At 35.4% G+C, this 26,247-nt stretch overlaps 1 protein-coding gene across 2 annotated transcripts in view; it reads right to left on the bottom strand.

The window, feature by feature from the left end:
- The window catches only part of EMCN (endomucin), a 109,240-nt gene that overhangs the window by 35,511 nt on the left and 47,482 nt on the right, over positions 1–26,247 (bottom strand). For both annotated transcript variants that reach the window (XM_063108499.1, XM_063108498.1), the window contains exon 4: positions 20,164–20,280. In XM_063108499.1, the coding sequence (XP_062964569.1) occupies positions 20,164–20,280 (117 nt within the window). The remainder of the gene's footprint in view (positions 1–20,163; positions 20,281–26,247) is intronic.

Raw genomic sequence — 26,247 nt, forward strand, 5'->3', positions numbered from 1 at the left:
TCCCACCATTTGCTCTGCCACTGCCCACCCAGCACCAATATCTCTCCCCTCGGTACCTAGAAACAGCTGCCTAGAAAAATCGCTTTAAATTTAAACTTGATTGCTCCAGTGACTCTATTCCTCTCCTTGCCATGGCTGGCAAGTCTTTACAGGACCGGCCCTGCCTTGCTCCTCAGTGCTTCCCCAACCTTCAGGCCCCTGTTTCACCCTGCTCCACTTTGTGGCTTTGCTTTGGTTGATCAAAGACACGGGGCTCTTTCTGCAGCAGATGTCCTTTCTTACTCTTCTCTATGCCTCAATATTCCTCTGTTCGGACTACACTGGCTTCCTTCTTCCTTCCTTTCATGACTCTGCTCAGATGTTGCCACTTAGAGACATCTTCCCGACCACCTTATCCAAATTGTCCCCTCATACTAGTCCATCAACCTGCTTCATTAGCTCAGCAGCACTTTTATTGCTACAATGACATTTACTTTCTTTAAAAAATGTTTACTTTCTGCAGATCTGCAAATATTAACTGAGAGAAGTGAAATTACTTTTTCGTGGGGAGAACCAGGATTATAATTCAGATCTGCTGGTTCCAAATTATGTCTTCTTTCACTAAAATACGCAGCTTCTCCTTCCACTAAAGTGGTCCCAATGGAAAGCTTATGCAATTAATTCCGACTTTTGATAACTAGTTAAAGTACTTCTGAACATGGTATAATACTGCATTTGGAAGATACAGATAAATAAATATTAGTTGCTAGCGGATTAGAATACAAAGAAAATCAAAACCCTTTGTTCTTCTTATTACCAGGTCATAACCTTTCTTGCTGGCAGACTTAATTGAGAATGAAAAATTTTAAACTTGTATCAGATAAACATTCTGACTATCCTTTATTTGAATTTTTTCAGCCTCCAAAAATGTGTAATAATTTTAGAGGAATATAGAATATAAGAAATACATCTGTACCTTAAGATATAGCTGAATCTTTAAAAAATAACATATATCAATTCAAAACCCTTATGAGTGTGCTAAGGGGTCCTGACTTTTATATACATGAATAAATAAATTGATATTCTGAGGACAAAATTCTGCAAATATTAAATATTTAATCAAGACTGGAATATAAGACTTTTTTTCTGAAATCAGGGAGATATCTTAAAGATGTTAAAGTGTTTTCATGTGACTCTAACTTTCAAATTTGGACTCAGTTCTGTGGATATAAAAGCTTAATAGAGATGAATGCTATCGAATATGGCTCAAGTTGTGAAAATTAATGAAAAGTGAAGACATTCATGATTACTCCTGGTTTTTATTTACATTTTTCATGAAACACCTGTGTTTGGAGAAAAGGCCAACCTCTGATCAACAGAGGAAATGAGGGAAGTCCAGTGGCATGTGAGTGCAGTGTGCTGCTGTCTGTCGTGCTCGAACCTGGATGCTTAGGAAGACCAAACCTTAGTCAGGGTGGTTGGCAACTCAAAATTTGATTGTCAAGATTTTTTTTAATTGAACATAATTGATTATACATATTTGTAGAGTACAAAGATGACTATTAATACTTGTCCACAATATGTGACGATCAAATGAGTAAATTAGCATATTCATCATTACAAAAAGTAATCATTCCTTGTGTTCATTAACCAATTTCTTGCTACCCTCTCCACATCTGGTAACCACAGTTCTGCTCTCTCCTGAAAGTTCGACATATTATTGTGATTACTCTTTCCTTATTCCTTCCTTCCTTCCTTCCTTCCTTCCTTCCTTCCTTCCTTCCTTCCTCTCTCTCTCATTCCCTCTCTCCTCTCTCTCTTTCTTTCTTAGCTCCCTCTTATGAGTGAGGACATGAGGTATTTACCTGTTGAGTTTGGCTCTCTGAACACCAAAATGCTGATCTCATTAATCCAAAGCTGAACTTTGTCCAAAAATTTAATTTTTAAATAAGAAAGCTTAAACAGCAATACAGCAAATAATTTTGCTAAATATTGTGTTTGTAGCTAAAAAAGTATAATTACACATAAAACATGAAAATATCATTAGCAGGTATAGGAGAAAGAGTATATACAGCTATTTCCATATATAATTCTTTCCTGATTTGCTACAGAATAATTTAGTATGACCAATTCAAGTTCTCTTTATCATTTTCCCATACAGCATTGATTGAGTCATTGGACATGAGATTATTTCTAGTTTACCTAAACCATGACTTGTTTGGACTTTATTTATTTATTTTTTTTGACATTTCTTGACATTTCTTTTTCTATTTTTATTAATTTTAGTTTCTTTTAATTTCTCAAGATACATTGTAGTTGATTTTCATGACTCTTTACCCGTTCCTCTTCCCCCTTCCCTCTCTCCCCTCTCCCCCACATCATATCTGTTCACTTGTCTTAACAAATTCAAGGAATTGTGATTGTTGTGTCTTCCTCTCCCTCCCCACCCTTTATTTGTTTGTGTTTTTATTTATTTATTTATTTTTAGCTCCCACAAATAAGTGAGAACATGTGGTATTTCTCTTTTTGTGCCTGACTTGTTTCACTTAAGATAATTTTCTCAAAGTCTATCCATGTTGCTGCAAATGGTAGTATTTCATTCTTTTTTATAGCAGAGTAGAATCCATTGTGTAGATGTACCACAGTTTCCTTATCCACTCATCTGATGATGGACATTTAGGCTGATTCCAACACTTGGCTATTGTAAATAGGGCTGCAGTAAACATTGGAGTACAGATATCCCTTTGGCATGATGATTTCCATTCCTCTGGGTATATTCCCAGCAGTGGAATAGCTGGGTTATATGGTAGATCTATCTGTAATTGTTTGAGAAACCTCCATACCATTTTCCATAAAGGTTGTACCATTTTGCAGTCCCATCAACAATGTATGAGAGTCCCTTTTTCTCCACAACCTCGCCAGCACTTATCATTCTCAGTCTTTTGGATATTAGCCATCCTGACTGGAGTGAGATGGTATCTCAAAGTGGTCTTGATTTGAATTTCCCAGGTGCTGAGTGATGCTGAGCATTTTTTCATGTGTCTGTTGGCCATTCGTATATATTCCTTTGAGAAATGCCTATTCAGCTCCTTTGCCCATTTTTTAATGGGGTTATTTGTTTTTTTGCTGTAAAGTTGATTGAGTTCCTTGTATATTTGGGACATTAATCCTTTGTCAGATGTCTATTTTGCAAATATTTTCTCCCACTCTGTCGGTGGTCTTTTCACTCTGTTGATTGTTTCCTTTGCTGTGCAGAAGCTTTTTAGTTTGATATAATCCCATTTGTTTATTTTTTCTTTTGTTACTTGTGCTTTTGGGGTCTTATTCATAAAGTCTTTGCCCAGTCCTACATCCTACAGAGTTTTCCCTGTTTTCTTTTAGGAGTTTTATAGTTGCAGGTCTTACGCTTAAGTCTTTAATCCATTTTGAGTTGATTTTTCCAACAATCCCACTTCTGGATATATACCCAAAAGATTGGAAATCATCATAGTGAAGGGATACCTGTATTCTCATGTTCATCACAGTTCTATTTACAATAGCCAAAATATAGAACCAACCTAAATGTCCACTAACAGAAAATGTGGATAAGGAAAATGAGGTATATATATATATACAATGGAATACCACTCAGCCAAAAAAAGAATGAAATTCTGCCATTCACAGAAACATGGATAAGCTTAATTACGTTAAGTGAAATAAGCCAGGCACGGAAAGAGAAATATCACATGTCCTCACTCATAAGTGGGAGCTAAGAAATAAGGAATGAAAGACCATAATAAAACATTAAACTTTCAGAAGGAGAGAACAGATCTATAGTTACTAAAGGTGGAGAAGGGGGAGGAAAAGAGGGGTAGGGAATAACTGGTTGAGGGACACAAAAAGTAATTATGATTTGTAATGATGTACATGCTAATAATATTGATTTGATCATCACATACTGTACACAAATACGGATAGTCAACTCTGTACCCCATAAATATGTATAAATAAAAACAGTAAAAATAAAGATAAATAAAAATAAACTTGGCCAAGTCATTTTGTCTTTCTAAACCTGTTTCTTATTTATAAAACTGGTATCATGAATACCTATTTTGCCTAACTTTTGTAAGAATTACTATTAATAAAATAATAGCTAACATTTACCGTGTTTACTTGCCAGAGACTGTTTTTAGATTTTTATGTTTTATCTCTTGTAATCTGCCCAAGGATCCTGTGAGGGTGTAATCTTATTATGACCATTTTACAGATGAGGAAACTGAGGCACAGAGAAGTGGCTGTTAAGTAGGAGTTAGGTGGTACAAATAAATGGCTGTGCTATTTTTTGAAACTAATAAATCTGACTTCAGAATGATTATTCATAGCCAATAAGCCTAACTTCCTCTTGGCATGATTGGAGTGACCAATTTTTATTTCATAAAGGGTGTGGTGCCTTGAAGAACAAAGGCTTGGATGGAAGCCATTCTCATGTTCAGCCAGTAGCATATCTAAAATGTCTACTTGGTTACTGTATCTATGCTTTTTGCATAAGTATAAACTTTATATTAAGCTAGTATAAATTATGCACCAAAGGAATATATTTGATAATCTCCTTATTATATATAAATGTCATTAACTCCTGCTTAATAACCTACTGGTTACTTATAAATGTTATTCATTTCTACTAAACAAAAGCCAGATCCTCTCTTCAAATTTCAAGTCTGTAAGATTGTGTATTCTGTGGTAGCAGAAGCTCTGGCTTGGCCAAGCCCTTAGAGGTATCACTATCCAAGTACTTGAAGCAGTAGAACTCAGTATTGGAGTTCTTCCCATCTCAATTTAATGTCTATCTATAATCTTATTCCACATTCTTTCCTTGGCCAAGTCCGAATTTAACCTGAAGAAAGGAGAAAGAGCAAAAGTCTCTCCTTCCCTGCCAATCTCTTGCAGATGCCTGCTTTCAAATACGGTTATAGATTTGAAATTACCAGAATGACTAAGTATCATCAAGAAAAGCATCTATTTTGCTTTCTCCCCTCCATCTCTTCCTCTTTCCTTTCTCTTCTCTCCTAAGAAACCATCAGGATGTACAAAGGAAATAAAAAAGACTCAAAGAGGATGCCACATTTTCAAGCCATTAGCAAAAAATAGAGAACTGAGGAAGAGGAAACTTGTAGTTTTACCAGGAGTTTTGCAACCAATTCCTCCACAATTAGAATTATTGGAGGGTGGAGACTGTTGTGATCAATGCTTTCTTTGAATCACCCCTCAGTGTCCAGCAAGGTAGCTCTTATATAGTCAATGATAAATGCATGGATGACGAAGTCTTCTAGGTGTAGGAAGGGTTAATGCAGGGGCCTGGTTTGTAGTGGGTTAAATGGTAACACCCTTCCCCAGTCCCCCAAAATATGTGGACCTGGAACCTGTGATCTTATTTGGAAAAAAGGTCTTTGCAGATGTAATTAAGTTAAGGATCTTGAGATGAGATCATTCAGATTAGGCTCTAAATCCAATGACAAGTGTCCTTATAAGAATAGAAGACAGACTAGGAGACACAGAAGAGAAGACCATACGAAGACACCCAGAGAAAAAGGTGATGTGACAATGGAGACAGAGATTAAAGTGATGCATCTACGAGTCATGAAGCTTAGGAAGAGGTCTTAGCTTCTCCCTCAGAGCCTCTGGAACCAACCCTGCAGACACCTTAATTTCAAACTTCTGGCCACTAGAACTGTTAGGGAATTAGTTTTGCTGTTGGAGCTACTCAGTATGCGATACTTTGTTATAGCAGCCCTAGCGAACTAACAGGAGGGGTTTTCAAAAAGGTCAGGAAAAGATTTGTATTAGTTTTTAATTCGATTTTTCCACAAATTTTCTAAAGTACCCTCATATATGATTCAAAACATCCAGGCAAGTATTTATAAACTTCTCTTTACTGTAGAGCTAAAGGAGTTATAAAATATTTTACTATATTTGTATCAATATAGTACATTTAGCTTCATTATTCACTTTTAAAAAATTCTCTCAGTAAACAAATTTGTTTATAGTAATTTTTAAAAGTTGGCATATTCATTCACATTTTCTGATTTCCATACTCTGAGATCTTTTGTAGATTATTTTGCAATTATTAATATTGTTTCTTTGTAAATGTCTGACATTCTTCCACAAGTCTGTAAGTTCCTTTAGGTCAGGACTTCGCGTCCTAAATTTTGATACTCTATACGTTAAGAGCTCCAAACCTCCACTCTTTCCCCAATATACAACTCAGATTTAAAAATAGAATGCGTAAAAATTCAAGATTTTTAGATTTTATTTCACAACACAAAGTGTTTCTTTGATTGAGTGTCAATCATCTAAAATTTGGACAATCATAAATAGAAAATAATTTAGGGGTTTGTGGTATCAATAAAGGACGTTAGACAGGTAACCTCTGCTTCTTACCATGGATATGTGGTATGTTTCTATCTGATTAGCAAGAATGTAAAATGAAAATATTTCATTGAGATAATGTGAGATTTCTACTGTAAGTAATATAAACATAAAAGTCACTGTCCTCTTTTATGAGCATATACTTTTTTTCCCTTTTTTTCCTGCAGAATGTGCTTAGAGTGAGAATACTGGATAACTGCCACCAAAGATGTCAAAGTTTAGACCTTTGTATAAAATGTTATTTAAATATTCAGTGTTTTGTATTTTTCTTCAGAAAGTCAGAGTAGAAATGACCCATTTTATCCCTGCTAAAATTTCTTCCTCTGAAAACTTCTCTTTCATATTAATATAGCCCCTTCAGCTTTCTTTTAATTAGTTTTAACAAAGTATACCTTTCCCTGTCTTTTACCTTTTTTTGGCAGCTGGCTGGTACAGGGATTGAACCCTGGACCTTGGTGTTATCAGCACCCACTAACCAACAGAGATAACCAGCCAGCCCCTCCTGTCTTACTTCTAATAAATTTATATTTAAAGCGAGTTTCTTGAATACTGCATATAGTTGGGTCATGCTTTTTATCTAATCTGACAATCTCACCTTTATAATCGAAATATTTAAACCATTTCATTTTATGTAATTATCATTATAATCGGTTTTAAATATACAATTCCATTTTTTTTTAATTCCACCCGTTTTGTTTCTTTCTTTTTTTTCTTATTGCCTCCTTTTGGATTAATCAAGTGTTTTTTAAGATTCTAGTTTATCTCTGTTATTTAACTTACGACAGTACATCTATAATCTTTCTCCTATTCTGTTGTTTGTGCTATTGTGCTATTGTTGTTATACATTCTCTTTCTATGTATATTTTAAAACTTCAGTACACTTTTGTTATTTTTTTTCTTTAAGCAATCAATTATCTTTTGAAGAGACTAAAAACGAGATAAATGTATTTTATATTTACTCACATATTTATCTTTTCTAATGCTCTTCATACCTTTATTTAGATTCAAATTTCCATCTGGCATCATATTTTCCTCTTCCTGAATGTCTTTCCTGATCGTGAATATTCTCAGCTTTTGTATGGATGAAAAAATATTTATAGAACTCTAGGGGGACAATTTTTTTTCCCTTCCAGTACTAAAGATACTTCATTGTTTTCTGACATGCATTGTTCGTAATGAGACTCTGCTGTCATTTTTATCTTTGTTCCTCTCTACTTAATGTGTCTTTTTTTTTTTTAAACAGCTCTTTCAAGATTTTCTCTTTGTCTCTCGTTTTCCATTATTTGATTATGATGTGCTTTATTTGGTTGGTATGGTTTTGTTCCTGTTTTTCAGCTCATTGAGTTCCCTGATTCTATAAGTTTATGGTTTTTATCACATTTGGAAAATATTTCTTCAAATATTTTTCTGTCCATTCTTCTCATCTCTTTTTCTGGAACTTCAATTATATGTATGTTGGGCCCCTTCATATTGTTCCAAAACTTGTTGATATTTCATTCTTATTTTTCCATTTTTCTGCCCTTTGTTTCATTTCATTTTACTTTTTTTTTAGTTTCTATTGCTGTCTTCATGTTCAAACCAAATTTTTATGTTGTTGATTCACTGTATTGTATATTTACTTTCTAATGCATTAATTTCTATTCTTATTTTTATTATTTTCTTCCTTCCACTTTCTTTGGATTTATTCTTTTTTTTCTAACTTCTTGAGATGATTGTTCAAATAATCGAGTTTGAAACATTCTTTTTTCTCTCTAATATATGCATTTTAGAATTATAAATTTCATTGTTAGACCAACTTAATATGCACAAATTTTAATGTCATATTTTCATTATCATTTAGTTCAAAGTATTTGCCGATTGCCATTGGATTACTTCTTTGACCCACAGATTACTGAGTAGTATATTTTGAAATTTATGAGCATATGCAGAGATTGTAGTTACCTTTTAGGTTTTGATGTCTAGATTAATTACTCCATGGTCAAGAGACACATTCTTTATGATTTATTTAAAATGTGTCGAGTCTTGCTTTATGACACAGGCTATGAGCTACTACAGTAAAGGATTCTTGTCTTTTTTTTTTTTCAAGATGGCCAACTAGAGAGGTCTGGTGCTAGTCCCTTCCCCATAAAAGGAGACCCAACAACAGGCAAACAAATATGTTTTACTGGAACCTGAGGGAACATGATGCAGGACACCGAGAGTGAGGAGATTCTTGCAAAGTGTGGAATAAGGAAACGGCATTATAGAGAGCAGAATAGAGGGCATCCAGCCTCAGCTCTGCCACAGGGCCCAGCCCAGAACCAGGCGGAGAGAAGGCAAGCTGGAAAAGACCCTGACTATTCCCACTGCCATCACAAATACCAGAAGTCGCTGCCCCAGAGTCCACATCTGAACTCACTCAGCACTCTCTCTCCCCCCAGGTGAGCAGGCAGACCTGCTGAGCAGAAAATCCACAGGAGTGATGTGGTTCCCCATATTCACAGTCTGCCTTGCACAGCTCATGTGGGCTGAGCCCACAGGTGCCAGCACAGCCCATGACTAGGTCAGTGGAGGTTCTGCCTCCAAGCAGAAACCTCTACACACTCACTCCAGTACTTACATTCAAGCTGTTTGGAGACTGGACTCTGGTGCCAGAGGCCAGCCTGTGTCCCTTTGTCTGAAGGCACTGCCTGTATTCCACATCATGCACTTGGGTGCCAGTGGTGTCAGGGCACAGGCTGTCTGGACTCTGGAACAGACAGTAACTGAAATCCCAGTGTCTGAACTCACTCAGCCCCCGTCGCCCCCCCCCCCCAGGCAAGCAGGCAGATTGCCTGAGCAGAAAATCCACTGGAGTGCAGTGGTTTTTATATTTGCAGTCTGCCTTGCATGTCGAGTAGGAGCTGAGAACACGGGTGCCCACACAACCCATGGCTAGCGCAGTGGAAGCCCAGCCTCCCCTGGAACCCTCTACATACTCACTCAGGCACTGGCATCTCAGCTATTTGGAGCCTAGACCCTTTCACTGGACCCAGCAAAGCCTGAGTCACTTTGTCTGAAGGCTCTGCCTGCATTCTGCTGTGCTTGCTCACGCACAGGTGGAACAAAGGCACAGGCTGCCTGGAGCCTAAGACAGATGGAAGGACTGAGACCCAAATGTCTGAACACATACAGCACACTATCCCAAAAGCAGTCCTCTATAGTGCTGCTGAGCTTGGCTGTACCCTTGCAGGCTCACATTAGGTTCAACAGCGACTGGGTAGCAGCTTTGCCTTCCTACAACACACCTCCAGAGAGCCACTGGGTCCTACATCATTCACACATGCTTGCTTCAGGCTCAACAGCTGAGCCAGGGGTCCTCTACCGAGCTCCCAGGACCTGTTGCCTCAGAGTACATCTGCTCCCAGACCAACTGCAGACCAGATATGGTCTCTGATGCCCCAAGGCAGGCCTCTGCAGAGCTGCTGACCTCAGCTGCACCCTTACACTCTTGCATCAGGCTCAACAGCTGAATAGGTAGTCACCTTCAAAGCTGCCAGGCCCTGTGACAGCAGTGTACACCTACTTCCAAAGCAACAGCTGATTGGTAGAAGACGTTCTTTCTTACAGCACCCTGTCGAAAGTTGCTGTGTCCCACAAAGGCTTGTTCCATACTCAACAGCTGAGCCAGTGTCTCTCTATAGATCTACCAGGAACTCCTGCCATGGTACACACCTACCCAGTGACTAACAGAAGACCATCCACCCCAACAACAAAAAACTCACCAAGAAAACCATCTATAAGAAACTGCCAAGGGCTCCTCCACCTAGGCCACGAGGACACCCAACAGCAATTCTACTCTAAGATTAAATGGAATTTAAGAAGTCACATGAAGGCAGCACTACCACACTCACCCAGATCCAAACATAAAAGCCAAACATGACTACAGATATAGACTACTTCTACAGGAAAGAGTCTCCCTCTTCCAAAGTGACTCCTAGAATTAAAAGAAGTTACTTCACCAACAGATGCTCAGATATCAATGCAGAGATATGAGAAGCATGAAGAAACAAGGAAGTTGACTCACCCAGAATAAGACTACAATTCTCCAGTACCAGACCCCATACAATAGGAAATAGATGAATTGCCTGAGGAAGAATCCCAAAGGGCAATACTAAGGAAACTCAAAATGATGGATGAAAAATAAATAGAAATCACAATGAAGTAAAAAAGAAATTTGAGGGCATGTATGAGAAATTCAAGAAAGAGATATAAGCACTTTTAGAAAATCTAGCAGAAATCTCAAAACTGAAGAATTTATTCAAAGAAATAAAAATACAACTGAGAACATAAACAGCAGACTAGAACAAGCAGAAGAAAGAATCTCTGAACTAGAGGACAGACTTTTTGAATTAACATAGTTGGACCAAAAAAAGAAAAAAGAATTTTTAAAAATGAATTAAATCTGCAAAATCTTTCTGATCATCTTAAGCATACAAGCATCCATATTGCAGACATACAGGAAGGGGAAGAGAAATGAAAAGGCATTGAGAGCCTATTTAATGAAATAATAGCTGAAAACTTTCCAAATATTGGGAGAGAGATGGTTTTACAGATCCAAGAAGCTCAAAGATCCCCAAACAGATTCAACCCAAAAAGGAACTCCCCAAGACACACTGTAGTCAAATTATCAAAAGTCAAAGACAAAGAAGAATTCTAAAAACATCAAGAGAAGCTTCAAATCACCTATAAGTGGGTCCTCATCAGGCTAACAGCATACTTCTCCACAGAGACCCTACAGGCCAGGAGACAGTGGAATGACATATTCAAAGTGCTAAAGGAAAATCAAAACAAAACAAAAAAAACTGCCATCCAAGAATACTATATCTAGCAAAGCTTTCCTTCACAAGTGAAGGAAAGACAGTATCTTTCCCAGATAAACAAAAACTGTGGGAATTCACCACCACAAGGCTGGTCCTTCAACTAATCCTCAAGGGAGTCCCATGTCTGGAATCAAAAGAGATATAGGTCACCATAAATACATGAGAAAGAATAAAAACTGATAATGCAAATGAGAAAGAGAAAGAAGATACATTTTATCACTACAAAAAGCTCCAACAGCAAACATAAACAATAAAATGGAAAGAAAGGAGCATAAGAAATATAAAACAACTGTAGACAAATTAACAAAATGGCAAGAATAAGGCAATACCTTTCAACAGCAGCCCTTAATATAAATGGACTAAATTCCCCACTTAAAAGATATAGTCTGGCTGAACAGATTAAAAATCTAGACCAACCATATGCTGACTGCAAGAAACTCACTTCACCAATAAAGACACACATAGACACATAGTGAAGGGATGGAAAATGACATTTCATGCAAATGTAAACCAAAAATGAGCAGGAGTTGCCATACTTATACCAGATAAAATGGACTTCAAACCAAGAACTATAAAATGAGACAAAGATGGACATTACATAATGACAAAAGATCAACGCAGCAAGAAGATGTAACAATCATAAATATATATGCCCCCAACATTGGAACACCCAGGTATATATAGTAACTGTTATTGGAACTAAGGGGAGAAGTAGATCCCAAAACAGTAGTAGCTGAGTACTTCAACACACTGTTCTCAGAATTGGACAGATCCTCTAGACAAAGAACCAGCAGAGAAATATTGGATTTAAACAACCCCTTAAACCAAATAGACTTGACAGACATATACAGAGCATTTCTTCCAATGACAGAACATACATTCTTCTCATCAGCACACAGATCATTCTCCAGGACAGGCCACATGTTAGGTCACAAATTAAGTCTCAATAAATTTTAAAACACTGAAATCATATCAAGTATATTTTCAGGCCACAATGGAATGAAATGACAAATTAATAACAAACAAAACTATGGAAACTATACAAATTCATGGAAATTAAACAATATGTTAACAACCAGTGGGTCAAAGAAGAAGTAAAGCAGGAAATCAAAAAATTCCTCGAAATGGATGAAAATACAAGTACAACTTACCAAAACCTATGGGATACTGCAAAAGTAGTACTATGAAGGAATTTTATTGCAATAAATGCTTACATTTAAAGAATAGAAAGGCTTCAAATAAACATTTAATCTCAACATTAAATCTCAAAGAGCTACAACAGCAATCCCAAAACTAGTAGATGGAAGGAAATAATTAAAATCGGAGCAGAACTAAATGCAACAGAGACCAAAAGAATGGTAGAAAAAAAATCAACATAACAAAAATTTGGTTTTTTGAGAGGATAAACAAAATAGACAAGCCATTGGCCAGAGAGTAGGCACAGTAACAAAAAATCAGAAATGAAAAAGGAGACATTGCAACTGATATCACAGAAATACAAAGAATCATTAGAAACTATTATGAACAAGTATACATGAACAAATTCAAAAACTTGGAAGAAATGGAGAAATTTCTGGAACCACATAAACTACCAAGACTGAACAAAGAAGAAATAGAAAACCTGAACAGACCAATAACAAGCAATGAGATTGAAGCAGTAGCAGCAGTCTCCCAACAAAGAAAATCCCAGGTCCAGATGGCTTCACCACTGAATTCTACCAAACCTTTATAGAATTGAGACCAATCCTTCTCAAACCATTCCAAAAAATTGAAACAGAGGCCATTCTCCCAAATTCATTCTATGAGGCCAGCATCACCCTGATACCAAAACCAGACAAAGACACAACAAAAAGAAAAGAAAGCTACAGGCCAATATTCTTGATGAACATAAATGTGAAAATCCTTAACAAGCTATTACAAACAGAATACAATAGCACATCAAAAAGATTATACACCATGATCAAGTGGGATTCATCCCAGGGATGCAAGGTTGGTTCATCATATGCAAATCAATAAATATGATACACCACACAACAAAAACAAGGACAAAAACCATATGATTATCTCAATAGACACAGAAAACACATTTGACAAAATTCAGCATCGCTTTATGATAAAGGCTGTCAACAAATTAGGCATAGGAGGAAAATGTCTCAACACAATAAAAGCCATATGTGACAAACCCACCACCCAAATCATCCTGAATGGGGAAAAGTTGAAAGGCTTTCCTTTAAGAACAGGAACAAGATAAGGATGCTCACTCTCACCACTCCTATTCAACATAGTTTTGGAAGTATTAGCCAGAGCAATCAGACAAGATAAAGAAATAAAGGGCATCTAAGCTGGAAAAGAAGAGTCAAATTGTCCCTGTTCACACATGACATGATCCTATATATAGAAAAGTCCATAAACTCTAGCAAAAAACTCCTAGAGCTGATAAATGAATTAAGTAAAGTTGCAGGATACAAAATCAATACACAAAAATATTATACACCAAGAATGAACAAGCAGAAAAAGAAATCAAGAAAGCAAGTTCATTTACAAGAGCTACCCAAAGAATAAAATACCTTGGAATAAATTAAACCATAGAGGTGAAAGATCTCTACAATGAGAACTACAAAATTCTTCTGAGAGAAATTAAAGAGGAAACAAAATGATAGAGACATCCCTCGTTCATGGATTGGAAGAATTCATGTTGTGAATATGTCCATACTACCCCAAATGATCTACAGATTTGATGAAATTCCCATCAAAAAACCAATGACATTCTTCACAGAACTAGAAAAAACAATCCTAAAATTCATATGGAACAATGAAAGACCCCCAAATAGCCAAAGCAATCTTGAGCACAAAGAAATAAAATCAGAGACACTACACTACTTGACTTCAAATTATACTACAAAGCTGCAGTAACCAAAACAGCATGGTACTGGCATAAAAACAGACACATGGACCAGGGCAAAAGAATAGAGAACCCAGAAATCAATCCAGGTACTTAAAGCCAGCTGATCTTTGACAAAGGTGCCAAGAACTTACATTGGAGAAAAGACAGCCTCTTCCATAAACAGTGCCATGAAAACTGGATATCTGTGTGTAGACAAATGACACTAGACCTGTACCTCTTGCCATATGCCAAAATCAACTCAAAACAGATTAAAGAGTTAAGTATAAGACCTGAAACTATAAAACTCCTAGAAGAAACATAGGGGAAATACTTCATGATGTAGGATTGAGCAAAGACTTTATGAACAACACCTCAAAAGCACAGGCAACAAAAGAGAAAATAAATGGGATTATATCAAACTAAAAAGCTTCTGCACAGCAAAGGAAATAATCATCAGAGTGAAAAGAAAACCTACTGAATGGGTGAAAATATTTGGAAACCATACATCTGACAAAAGATTAATATCTAGAATATAAAAGCCATTCAAATTACTTCACAATAAAAATAAACGCAAATAATCCAGTTAAAACAGGGGCAAAGAAGCTGAATAGACATTTTTCTAAGGAAGACTCATGGTTGGCCAACAGGTGCATGAGAAAATGCTCAACATCACTAGTCATCAGGGAAATGCAAATCAAAACCACCTTGGGGTATCATCTCACCCCAGCTAGACTGGCTACTATCAAAAAGACTGAGAATAACATGCTGGTGAGGATGTAGAGACAAGGGAACACTTCGCTGTTGGTGGGACAGTAAATTAGTACAGTCATTATGAAGAACAGTACGGAAGTTCATCAAAGAACTACAGATACAACTACCATATGATCCAGCAATCCCACTTCTGGTATTTACCGAAAGGAATGGAAATCATTATGTCAAAGGGATACCTGCACTACCGTGTTCCTTGCAGCTCTATATGCAATAGCCAAGATATGGAACCAACCTAAATGTCCATTGCTGGATGACTGGATAAGAAAAATATGGTATATATGCTCAATGGAATATTACTCTGCTATACAAAAGAATGAAATTCTTCCTTTTGCAGCAACATGGATGAGCTTGGAGAAAATTGTTAAGTGAAATAAGCCAAGCACAGGAAGAGAAATATTCCATGTCCTCACTCATAAATGGTAGGAAGGAAAGAGAGAGAGAGAGAGAAAGAGAGAGAAAGACCATAATAATATATTGAACTTTCAGAAAGAGAGCACTGACCTGTAGTTACTAGAGGTGTGAGAGGGGGAGCAGGAGGGGAGTAGGGAGTAACTGGGTGAGGAAACAAAAAATAATTACAATTTGTAAGGATGAGCATGCTAATTTTGATCTGATCGTCACATACTGTACACAAATACTGAGTCAGTCAACTCTGTACCCCATAAATATGTACAAATAAATTTTTTAAAAGATGTTTATCTACTTGAAAATAATTTGCTTTCTGTAGTTGAGGTGCAGTGTTCCACAATGTCCACTAAATTAAGATTGTTAATTGTGTTGGTTACGTCTGTATTATTACTGATTTGCTTGTTTTGTGAACTACTGAGAAAGGTATGTGAAAATGTTCACAGTAATTGTGGACTTGTCTTCTTTATGAAAGTTTTGCTTTATCCATTTTTAGGCTATATTATTGCATATATAAAAATTTTAACTTGTTTTATTTTCTGAAAAGTTAAATATTTTAATACCCATGAAATAACCCTGTTTATCTCCATTTAGTTTTCTTTGCCTTAAATTCTACTTTTTCTCATATTAATGTATTTTTATCATCTTTATTTAATTAGGGTTTTCAGGGTATATCTTTTTTCATCCTTTTAAATTCAACTGTTGTGTGTCTTTTGTAAACAGCATATGGTTGGGTAGGGGAAATGTGTTTCATTCTGACAATATTTTTTTTTTAATTTAGAATATCTAGACCATTGACTTTAATTATAGTTACTTATATATAGGTAGTGTTTTATTCACCATCTTATTCCTTGCTTTTTATTTGTCCTACCTGTGGTATATTCCTGTTTTAAATAACTTTTTAAACGTTATTTTGAATTGAGTACACGGCTTTTTATTTTTCTCTATTTCTCTTTATTTTGGGTATTTTCTTCTGATCTATTTCCAGCATAATGATTCTTTTTCACTTGTCTCTAAACTACTTTGAAGCTCATTAAATTCTTACATTTCACATATTAAGTTTTAGCTCTAAAACTAGAGCTAAATTTCCATTGGGTTTTTTTTTCCCCTATCATTTCTAAAACTGGTGAAATCATCAATCTCCTATTTAATGTCCCTTTGAACACATTATGAATATCTAATAAATTCAATATACGCTTCTCCTGTCTGCTTGTTTCTATTATCTGTTGTCCTTTCTCCTCTTGGTTTTTAATCAAATGGTGCTGTTCCCCATACTATCTAGCTATTTTTTATTTAGTCCAAAGTACAGTATTTAAAAATGTAGAGATAATTTGAGATCTGCTATGATGTTATGTTCTTCCAAAAAAGAGTTATGTTTGTTTCTGGAAGCCCTACGCCCACTAGCTACCCTAGGTCATCCTAACCCAGGAACCCAGGAATTGAGATGATTTATAATTGAGCTTCAGTGTCTGAGGGCAGCTTATTTCTGCTTCACCTTTACTCAGCTATTTGGGATTCCTACCCATTCAAGAGAGATTTGTCAGTGCCCTTTCTCCTTCATAGGACCCGAACTCCACTTTTTAGTTCTTCTAAACTTGAGAGGAATGTGGTCAAAATTTCCCTTTAATTCCCAGCTTCTCATTAGCCTGTTTGAGAGGAGCAGATTATTCTAGAAGAAAAGCTGTCTCTAATACCAACCCATATCTGTGAACTTCTTCTTTCAGGAACTTGATCCTATAATCTATACTACCTTATTAAATCTTAATTCTTTCAACATATATATATATATATATATATGTTAATATATATATATATATGTTAATATATATATATGTTAATATATATATATATATGTTAATATATATATATAATATATTCTTCCCAACTTTTCTAATTTTCTGAATGGGAGAAGGTAACAAAACTATTGGAAGCAGACAGAAGACTCTGGATTGATTTTATTTTAATCCACTTCCTAGGTGCTTTTTGTTTTTGTTTTTATTTGTATTTGTTTTATTGTGGTCAAAACCACAAAACATACAAGTTTCATCTTAACAAGTGTACAGTCCAATAGTGTTAACATTGTTGCAGAACAAATCTCTAGAACTTTTTTATCTTGTAAACTTCAAGTTCTGTATTCGTTGAACAATTCCCTTTTCTCCCTTTATTCAGCCCCCTAGCAACTACCATTCCACATTGACTACTTCAGATACTTCCTGTAAATGGAATCACACAGTGTTTGTGTTTTTTGTAACTGGCTTATTTCACTTAGCATGGTGTCCTCAAGGTTCATTCATGTTGCAGCATATGACAGTTTCCTTCTTTTTTTAAAGGCTGAATAATATTTCACTGTATGTGTATACTTGCCATCTCCCTCTACCTTAGAGGTCTACCAAGAAGAGTCTTAGAGACTGAGTCATCTGTCACTGCTTCTTATTAAGGGCTATGGACATGCCAAAAATGCACTCATCATTTATAATGAATGATAAGGCTATTGTTGTTGGCTCTTCTAGTCAGAATATTTTGACTATATATACAGATTACCTATATCATGGAGGCCAGAATGTGGGAAATACTTGTTGTAAGGATGTATGTGGACTGGGACTGGAAAGCTGTCAGAAATCAGGGGAGGTCTAGGTTCTGCTACTTTCTCTGTCTCTCATGAGCAATTTAATTTTGCTCTTGAAGTCTCTCCATCTCCCCACATACACTCCATTCTTCTCTACCAATTCTACTTATAATATCTGCTTCCTTATGCCATAGGCATGCACATAAATCACCATGACCATCTCAGCCTCACTCTACTATAATTTTGTAGCTTCAGTTCCCATAGCTAACTCCTTTTTTGTTTGTTTGGGTTTTCTACCTCAGTTTACTCAGAAAGAAAATTTGGTTGGCTGAGTTCAGCATTTTCTTTCCTTTTGTTTTTAAATAAAGCTTTAAAAAGATAGTATTTTTATACCACTAAATTTTCTCATTTTAAGCATACAACCAATATTTTTTAGTATATTTTCAGAGTTGTGCAAACCATCACCATAATACAGTTTTAGAACATATCCATTAACATGAAAAACTTCCTTAAGCCTTCTTGCAGTTGATTTCCACTCCCACTTCTAGTTGCAGGCAACCATTTATCTGCTTTCTGTTTCTATAAAAATGTTTTTTCTGTACATTTAACATAAATAGAATCATACTGCATTTCATATTTTGTGCATGACTTCTTTCACTGAGCATAATGTTTTTGAGGTTCATACTTGATTACCATAGCTTTAGAGTAACTTTGGAAATTGGGTTATGTAAGTCTTCCAACTTTGTTGTTCTTTTTCAAAAACGTCTTGGCTATTCTAGGTCCTTTTCATTTCCATACATATTTGCAGAACAACTCATCAATTCCTTAAAAAACGTTTTGGGATTCTGATAAGGGTTGCATTTAATATATTAATCATTATTGATCAACTTGAGGAGAAGTGCCCTTTAAAATATCTAGTCTTCAATTCATGAATATGTGACATTTCTCTATTTAGCTATTTAATTTTTCACCATAATGCTTTGTAGTTTAGTGTACAAATTTTGCACTTCTGTTGTTAAATTTATTCCTAAATATTTTATACTTTTTGATATTATTATGAATGGAATTATTTTCTCAATTTTATTTTGTGTTGCTATCACTAACATACAAAACTATGATTTATTTTCATACACCTCTGTTCTGTGATACAAACTACTCTTCATTGGTCCTGGTAGTTCTATTGTAAATCCTTTGAATTTTCTACATAGATGATTTTATATCTGTTCATGAAAACTTTTATTTCTTCCTTTCCAATCTAGATGAATCTATTTATTTATTGTCCTATTGTACTATCTAGAACCTCTGGTTATAATGTTCAATAGAAGTGACGAGAATGGACATTTTTGCTGTGTTCCAGATCTTAGGGGAAAAACATTAAATCTTTCACTATTACGTGTGATGTTAGCTATATCTTTTTTGTAGATGTCCTTTATCAGGTTGAGGAAGTTCCGTTTTATTTCTAGTTTATTGAGAGTTTTTATTTTGAGTGAGTTTTAGGTTTTTGTCAAATGCTCTGTTTTGCATGTACTGATTCTACTAATATGGTGTATATTATACCATTGGAATTTCATTTGTTAAACCAACCTTGAATTTCTGGGATAAATCCCACTTGTTCATTATTTATATTTCTTTTTGATGTGCTACTGAATTTGCTAATATTTTATTAAGGATATTTGCATCCATGTTCATGAGGGATATTGGGCTGTAGTTTTCTTTCCTTGCTTTTCCTTTTCATTCTGTTATAGCTTTGGTATCAGAGTAATACTGGCCTCAGGGGATTACTTGTGCAGTGTTTCCTCCTCCTCTACTTTCTGAAAGAGTTTGGGAAGAATTGGTATTATTTCTTTGGAAAATATCTTATAGAATTTACAATTAAATCCATCTTGGCTTTTAAATAAAATACAACTTATGGGAATATTTTAAATTTCTATTTCAAAGTCTTTAATTGTTATAGGTATTTTCAGACTTTCATTTCTTCTTGAGTTAGTTTTAGCAATTTGTTTCTAAGAATTTTCTCATTTCATCAAAGTTGTCTAATTTGTTGGCTAAGCTGTCCTCTTTCTGCCAGTTGGTATCATAGATTACTGAGAACCTTGAACTAATCTTCCTTGGCACCCACCCATTTGTTAGTACAGTGGAATCTAGTATCACTGTAAAAACAAGGTTTCCGAATGGTTCTCCAATATGGTAGAGACTAGGAGAGAATATAAGTAGGGCATAGCTCCATGGTAGCTGTGGGGTGGAAAACATTCTGAGGTTAGTCCTATTCAACACACTAGTTTATCATTGTCAGCATGAATCCTCATACTTACTCTTGTTCTGGGGACTTTGGATTGTTGAAACAGCATTTGGAGGTGGAAGATTTGTCACTGTTGTATTTGTAGTGATGGACTCATTCTTCATGACTCCATTGGTTTTGGTTCCTAATTCTGTAAAAAGAATGAGCAGCCATGAGAGCTATAACAAATCATTACATAGTCTTATTAATATTCATATTAGCATCCAGTTACAATTTAAAGATTAATTGCTGAACATCTTCTGACAAAGTTCTAGAAATCCAGCATTTTAAGGTTCACCTTTTGGTGATCCAGTTACTTACTTTAAAGAAACAGAGGACATTAGACTTGCTTGCTATAGGTGATCATATTTGATCAGCACAGTAATCCTATGAATTAAGTAATTATTATGATCATTATTTTATACATAAGACCCTAAGAAGTTAATTAATTCCCCACAGTCACATAACTTGTAATAGGAGAGAGCCGTGACCTGAATCTAAACCTTTCTGATGCAAAAGTTAATCACTCAGCTACTCTGAGAAGGGTATAGTAAGGAAATGGTGGTAGTTACAGATGGCACTGAGGGTCTCATGCTGCCGGGAAGGAATTTTCAGGAAGATGGAATAGCCATGGGAGGAGGGATAACAGGAACTAAATAAACTAAATACACTTTAAATTATACTTAGTGTTTTTTAAAAATTAGCAGCAAATAAAAAATAAGCTTAGCTTTTCAAAAATAACATTGAAATAAGATGACTTGAAACAATCTATATTTGCATAAATACTGTAAAAACAAAATGATTGATGCCCTTTAGTCTGTTCAAAGTTTAGTATGGGGAACACTGGGCTAGTGAAGAAAAGACAGACATGCCATTTAGTACATGCTTGGTATTAGCTAGACAAATGTTAGCTGGAGATGGGAGTAATGCAGTTTAGTAGATTCCTATCACAGAGTAGGATGGGGTGTGAGTTGCTGGTGCCTTCAGGAAATGCCAGTCAGTTTTCATTCTATGGCAATAAGAATCTACTGTGTAATGCAAATTCTTAGTGCAGTTGAGAGATTCATGCTAGAGAAACTGATAGTTTGCAAAAACACATGGACAGTAAATAGATACGTTTTCAGGTAAAATGACTTCAGGAATTGGTATGCAAACAAAAATGAAAAATTCAAATATAGACTACAGTGTTAACCTTGCATGTGGAGGAAGAATGAGTGGAAATGGACACCAACCTCAGAGGCATTGTGGAGTATTAAGTTGAGAGGTAAACACTTGAGCAAGTAGAAGTATGTTTTATTGTAGGAGAAAAGCAGAATTTGGTGCTCATTTTAGCATGGAAGTGGGAAAGGTCACCCAAAGTGTTGAAACTCAACACCTGATGATGGAAGAACACTTGGGGGTAAAGAATCTGCTTCTTACTGAAACCTCAACATATGCATGAAATATATCAGAACAGGAGTTCCTCTTTAGAAATCTGTGGAGAATTTTTCAGCTAAGCTAAAATTGGAAAGCATGAAAAAGCTATCCTGATAGCCTAAAGAATTCCCTAGAGCAAAGCAGTCTTAAGTTGGGGTGGTGGAAAAGAGAATACAGTATGTAGCTAAGAAAGATGTGGAGGGCTGCCAAGCTGGAAAAATACAAAAAGAAGAGTAAAATAATGGAATAGCAGGGGATACAATGCAAAATATTTTGCTTAGAGAATTACCTACTGTTATTGCGAAATATAGTTTACAAATGAGAGTGGAGTTAGAGCCACACTTAGTTCAGGGCAGGTTGTCAATTACACAGCATCAAGTAGGCAGTGAAGGGAATCTTGAACTCTTCAAAGGTAAATCAAAATACTTTTAAATATACATGGTTGAACCATAATGAAAAGAATGAAAGATGTGAAGACTAATGCTGCCATAGCCATTAACTTGTCTAAAGAAACGCTTCTTCAAATCGTAGTCTCAGGAGAAAAGGATTTATGCCTGGGTGACTACCATTTATTGTGATATGAGAATGATAGTCTTTGTTAACATCCTTTTGGGGAAATTTTCCCAATTGTACTTTGGGCTCACACGTAGCAGATTCTGGACTACTGCTGAGTGATTGACAGCTCAGAGAAAAATAAAATCAATCTTAAAGCTGATCTTTAAGCTTAAATACTCTGGTCTCTTTCAGTTTTTCTGTCTGGCCACTTTCACATGAATAACAATATGTATCTGCTTTGGTCTGCAGGTGTGAACCGCACTGTAAGTCTAGATAATAATATATGTATTAGGTTTGCCAAACATAATTTTGCTTGAGAAATACTAATTTTTAAGAGAACTGCATCATCGAGATAACATTAGCTTTACTTTTAGGACTTGTGTTTTTGATATTCATGGCCTTTTAAATCTTAGATTTTGGTGTAGGTGGAATGCATGAAAGGCAAAACATAAGGAATTATCATCTATATTTTAGTTGGAATAAAGAAAATTTAACACAAGAGATGCTATCGGGATTCATATCAGTACCAGGCTGTAAGTTTACAGAAGAAATCTTAACTTTATATCCTTAAGTGAAACCACTGCCTCCAGTTGAGCAAAAGAGTATGAGGGAGACAGGCTGTTTTATAATTGTCTTGGAATTATTAATCTGAGATTCATTTTTTATATTTTGAAGAATTAAATTTATTGAAGGAAACAACGTGTGGGGACATTAATTACATTAGTAATTTAATGTGTGGTTACAACAGATTGACTTGAAAGTAAGAGTTTATGGATTTTAATTGTTTGGGGGGATTAGGAGCTTTGTTCCTTTGGAATTATATTATTGGAATTTCAGTATTGTTTAATCTTATCCTCATGAAAAAAGTGTCTGGCCACTTTGTCTTAAGAAATAAAATAAGGGGAAGTGACTTTTTGACAAAGTTAGCATTACTAAACTATGTACTGTAGAATCCTTGTGTTGTGGTATGATATTTGGTTTTATATTTTGAAAAGTTGTAAAAATACTTAGGAATAAATTTAATCAAGGAAGTATTAGATCTATGCACTGAGATCTATAAAACATTGAAGAAATTGAAGACGACATGCAAAAAAATGGAAAGATATTCTGTGTTCAAGGATTAGAATTAATATTGTTAAAATATCCACACAACCCACAGCAACATACAGATTCAATGCAATCCCTATCAAAATCTCAATAGCATTCCTCACAGAAATAGAAAAGAACAGTCCTAAAATTTGTATGGAAACATGAAAGACTCCAAATAGCCAAATCAATCCTTAGAAAGAAAAACAAAGTTGGAGGCCTCACATTTCCTGATTAAAATTATATTACAAAGTTATAGCAATCAAAACTGTATAGCAGAAAAACAGACATGCAGACCAGTGGAACAGAATAGAGAAACCAGATATAATCCTTTATGAGGTGACTTTCCAAATACATACAGCCAATTAATTTTTGACAAGGGCACCAAAAGGTCACAGTGGGGAAAGGGAGTCTTTTCAATAAATCATGCTGAAAAAACTAGATTTGCAATTGCAAAAGAGTGAAATCAGACCCTTATCTTACACCATACACAAAAATCAACTCAACTAAACATAAGATCTGAAACCATAATATTTTTAGAAGAGACCATAGGGGAAAAGCTCTTGGACATTATTATTATTATTATTTTTTTTTTGCATATCGTGCTAAAATCTGAAACCACGAACGCAAAAATAAACAAATGGGACTAAATCAAACTAGAAAGCTTCTGCACAGGAAAAAAAAAAATCAACAAAATAAAATAGCCACCTACGGACAGATTGGGAAAAATATTTGCAAAACATACATCTGATAAGATCCAAGATTTTTTAAATGGGCAAAATAAATAAACAGACATTTCTTCAAAGAAGACATGAGAATTGCCAAAAGGTATGTGAAAAGGTGCTAAACATCATTAATCATGAGAGAAAGGCAAACCAAAACCACTATGAGATATCACTTTACACCCGTTAGGATGGCTGTTATCAAAATGTCAAGTGATAACAAGTGTTGGAAAGACTGTAAAGAAAAGGGAACTCTTGCACACTGTTGGTAGAAATGTAGATTGGTGCAGCCACTATAGAAAACAGTATGGAGGTCCCTAAAGAAATTAAAAATATAGATACCATATAACACAGCAATTCTTCTTTGGGTTATATACCCAAATAAAATGAAATCACCACCTCATAAAGGTATCTGCATTCTCATGCTCATTTCAGCGTTATTCTCAATAGCCAAGTAATGGACACAACCTAAGTGTCCATCTACAGAACAACAGACAAAGAAACTGTGGTGTGTATATATATACACAATGGTATATTATTCCATCATGGAAAAGGAGATAATGTCATTTGCCACAACCTGAATGAACTTGGAAGGCATGCTAAGTGAAATAAGACAGACACAGAAAGAAAAATATTGCATGACTTCACTTATATGTGGACTCTTTAAAAAAGTCAAGTGCACAGAGATAGAGAATAAAAAAGTGGCTACTAGATATAGAGAGAATGTAAGTCAGAGGATACAAAGTAGCAGATGTGCAGGATGAACAAGTCTAGAGGTCTAATGTAGGACATGAGGACTATAGTTAACACACACTGTGTTGGGGATTTCTGCTAAATGAGCAGATGTTAGTTGCTCTTCCCACATAAAAAAAATGGATAATGATGTGAGATAATGGATATGTTAATTTACTTTACTATAGTAAATATTTTACTGTTTATATGTATCCCATAACTTCACGTTGTATACCTTAAATACGCAAAATAAAATTTAAGGAAAAGTTGTTGGTATAGTCAAATTAATTCAGAGCTGCATAGATTTAAAAAGTTAAGTGGATTCCATTACATTAAGACTGCAAAATTTAAAAAAAAATTATAGTGCATTATAAAAACCTAGGAGGGTAAAATTTCTAAAGTAATTTGCTCAAGGACCTCCATTTTCAAGGACCATTTTATGAGTGAGTGCTCCATAGAGATTCTGTCCCCATGACAAGGAGTGTAGTCTGGGGTAAACTTAAAGTAATGTCTTGATTTATTTCAGTGACTTCCAGGATAATATTAAAGAGCCATTTGCAGAAAGATTGTGAGAAGCCTAAATGTTCATATCAATGATCCTAGGAAAATGTTCCTAAGCATTGGCAAAGACTGTAAAAGAAGTTTCTTGAAGATTTTGCTTAGACTTTTTTGATCTCTCCCCTTGGGGTGAAAAGCAATGCCACAGACTATAAATAAATTTCAGTAAGTCCAAGAGAAAAAAAAAAAGATGTGAAGGAATGTAGGTAAAACACTTGAAAAATCTAAGGAGAACTTAAGATTCGTCTCCTCCAGTGTTTCACTCGTAGGGAAGAAGACATTAGACAATGCAATCAGGCTACAGTGAAGTCCCAAGGGTTCTGAAGAGAACAAAAAAACCTTAATGGAAACACATAGAGCTTAGTTGGAGATAAAAAGGAGCAACGGTTTCATTTCTCTGTAAGTTTCATATCTCTTTCTTATTTTCCCTGTCACTTAGATGATGGGTTAAGGTAGGCATTAAGGCTTCTTTGGAATTGCATGTGCAGCAATGTCCTTGCTCTTGCAAGACTGGGTAGGTTCTGGATATAACCCTAGAGAGCAGACCACCAAGTGCTCCCTGCCATTCAGGCCTTGGCTAACAGGGTAATTAGGTGTCTCCAGATCTATCCATTACTAACCCTGTTTACCAAGATAGGTTCACATAGGAATTTAGGGCTTATTCCAGGCCAGGAATAAAGTTATATTTGTACTTAAAGTGACCCTTTATATATAATCCCAAGAAACCAAATGGGTTGGGGTAGTTTGATGGCCTCAGAGGAATCCAGTAATTTTGGATTTTTTAAAATCCTTCTGCTCTTTCTTCAAGACTACATTAACACATAGATGTTGACTTGACTCTTTTTTAAAGTTCATTTTAACAGTGTTTCTTTGGAGTCATAGTAAATATTGGTAGGGGATTTTCCTTTGTTTTCTCAGATTTATTAATTCTATTTACCCACAAAGTCTTACATATCAGTAAATAATTAGCAACAGTGCTTATGGGAACTTTAAAAGCTTCTGGAACATTTGAACTGCCCTTTTTGAAAACTGTGGTTCACAACAACTAC

This window comes from Cynocephalus volans, chromosome 9 (genome assembly GCF_027409185.1).
Source record: "Cynocephalus volans isolate mCynVol1 chromosome 9, mCynVol1.pri, whole genome shotgun sequence".
Lineage (NCBI taxonomy): Eukaryota > Metazoa > Chordata > Mammalia > Dermoptera > Cynocephalidae > Cynocephalus > Cynocephalus volans.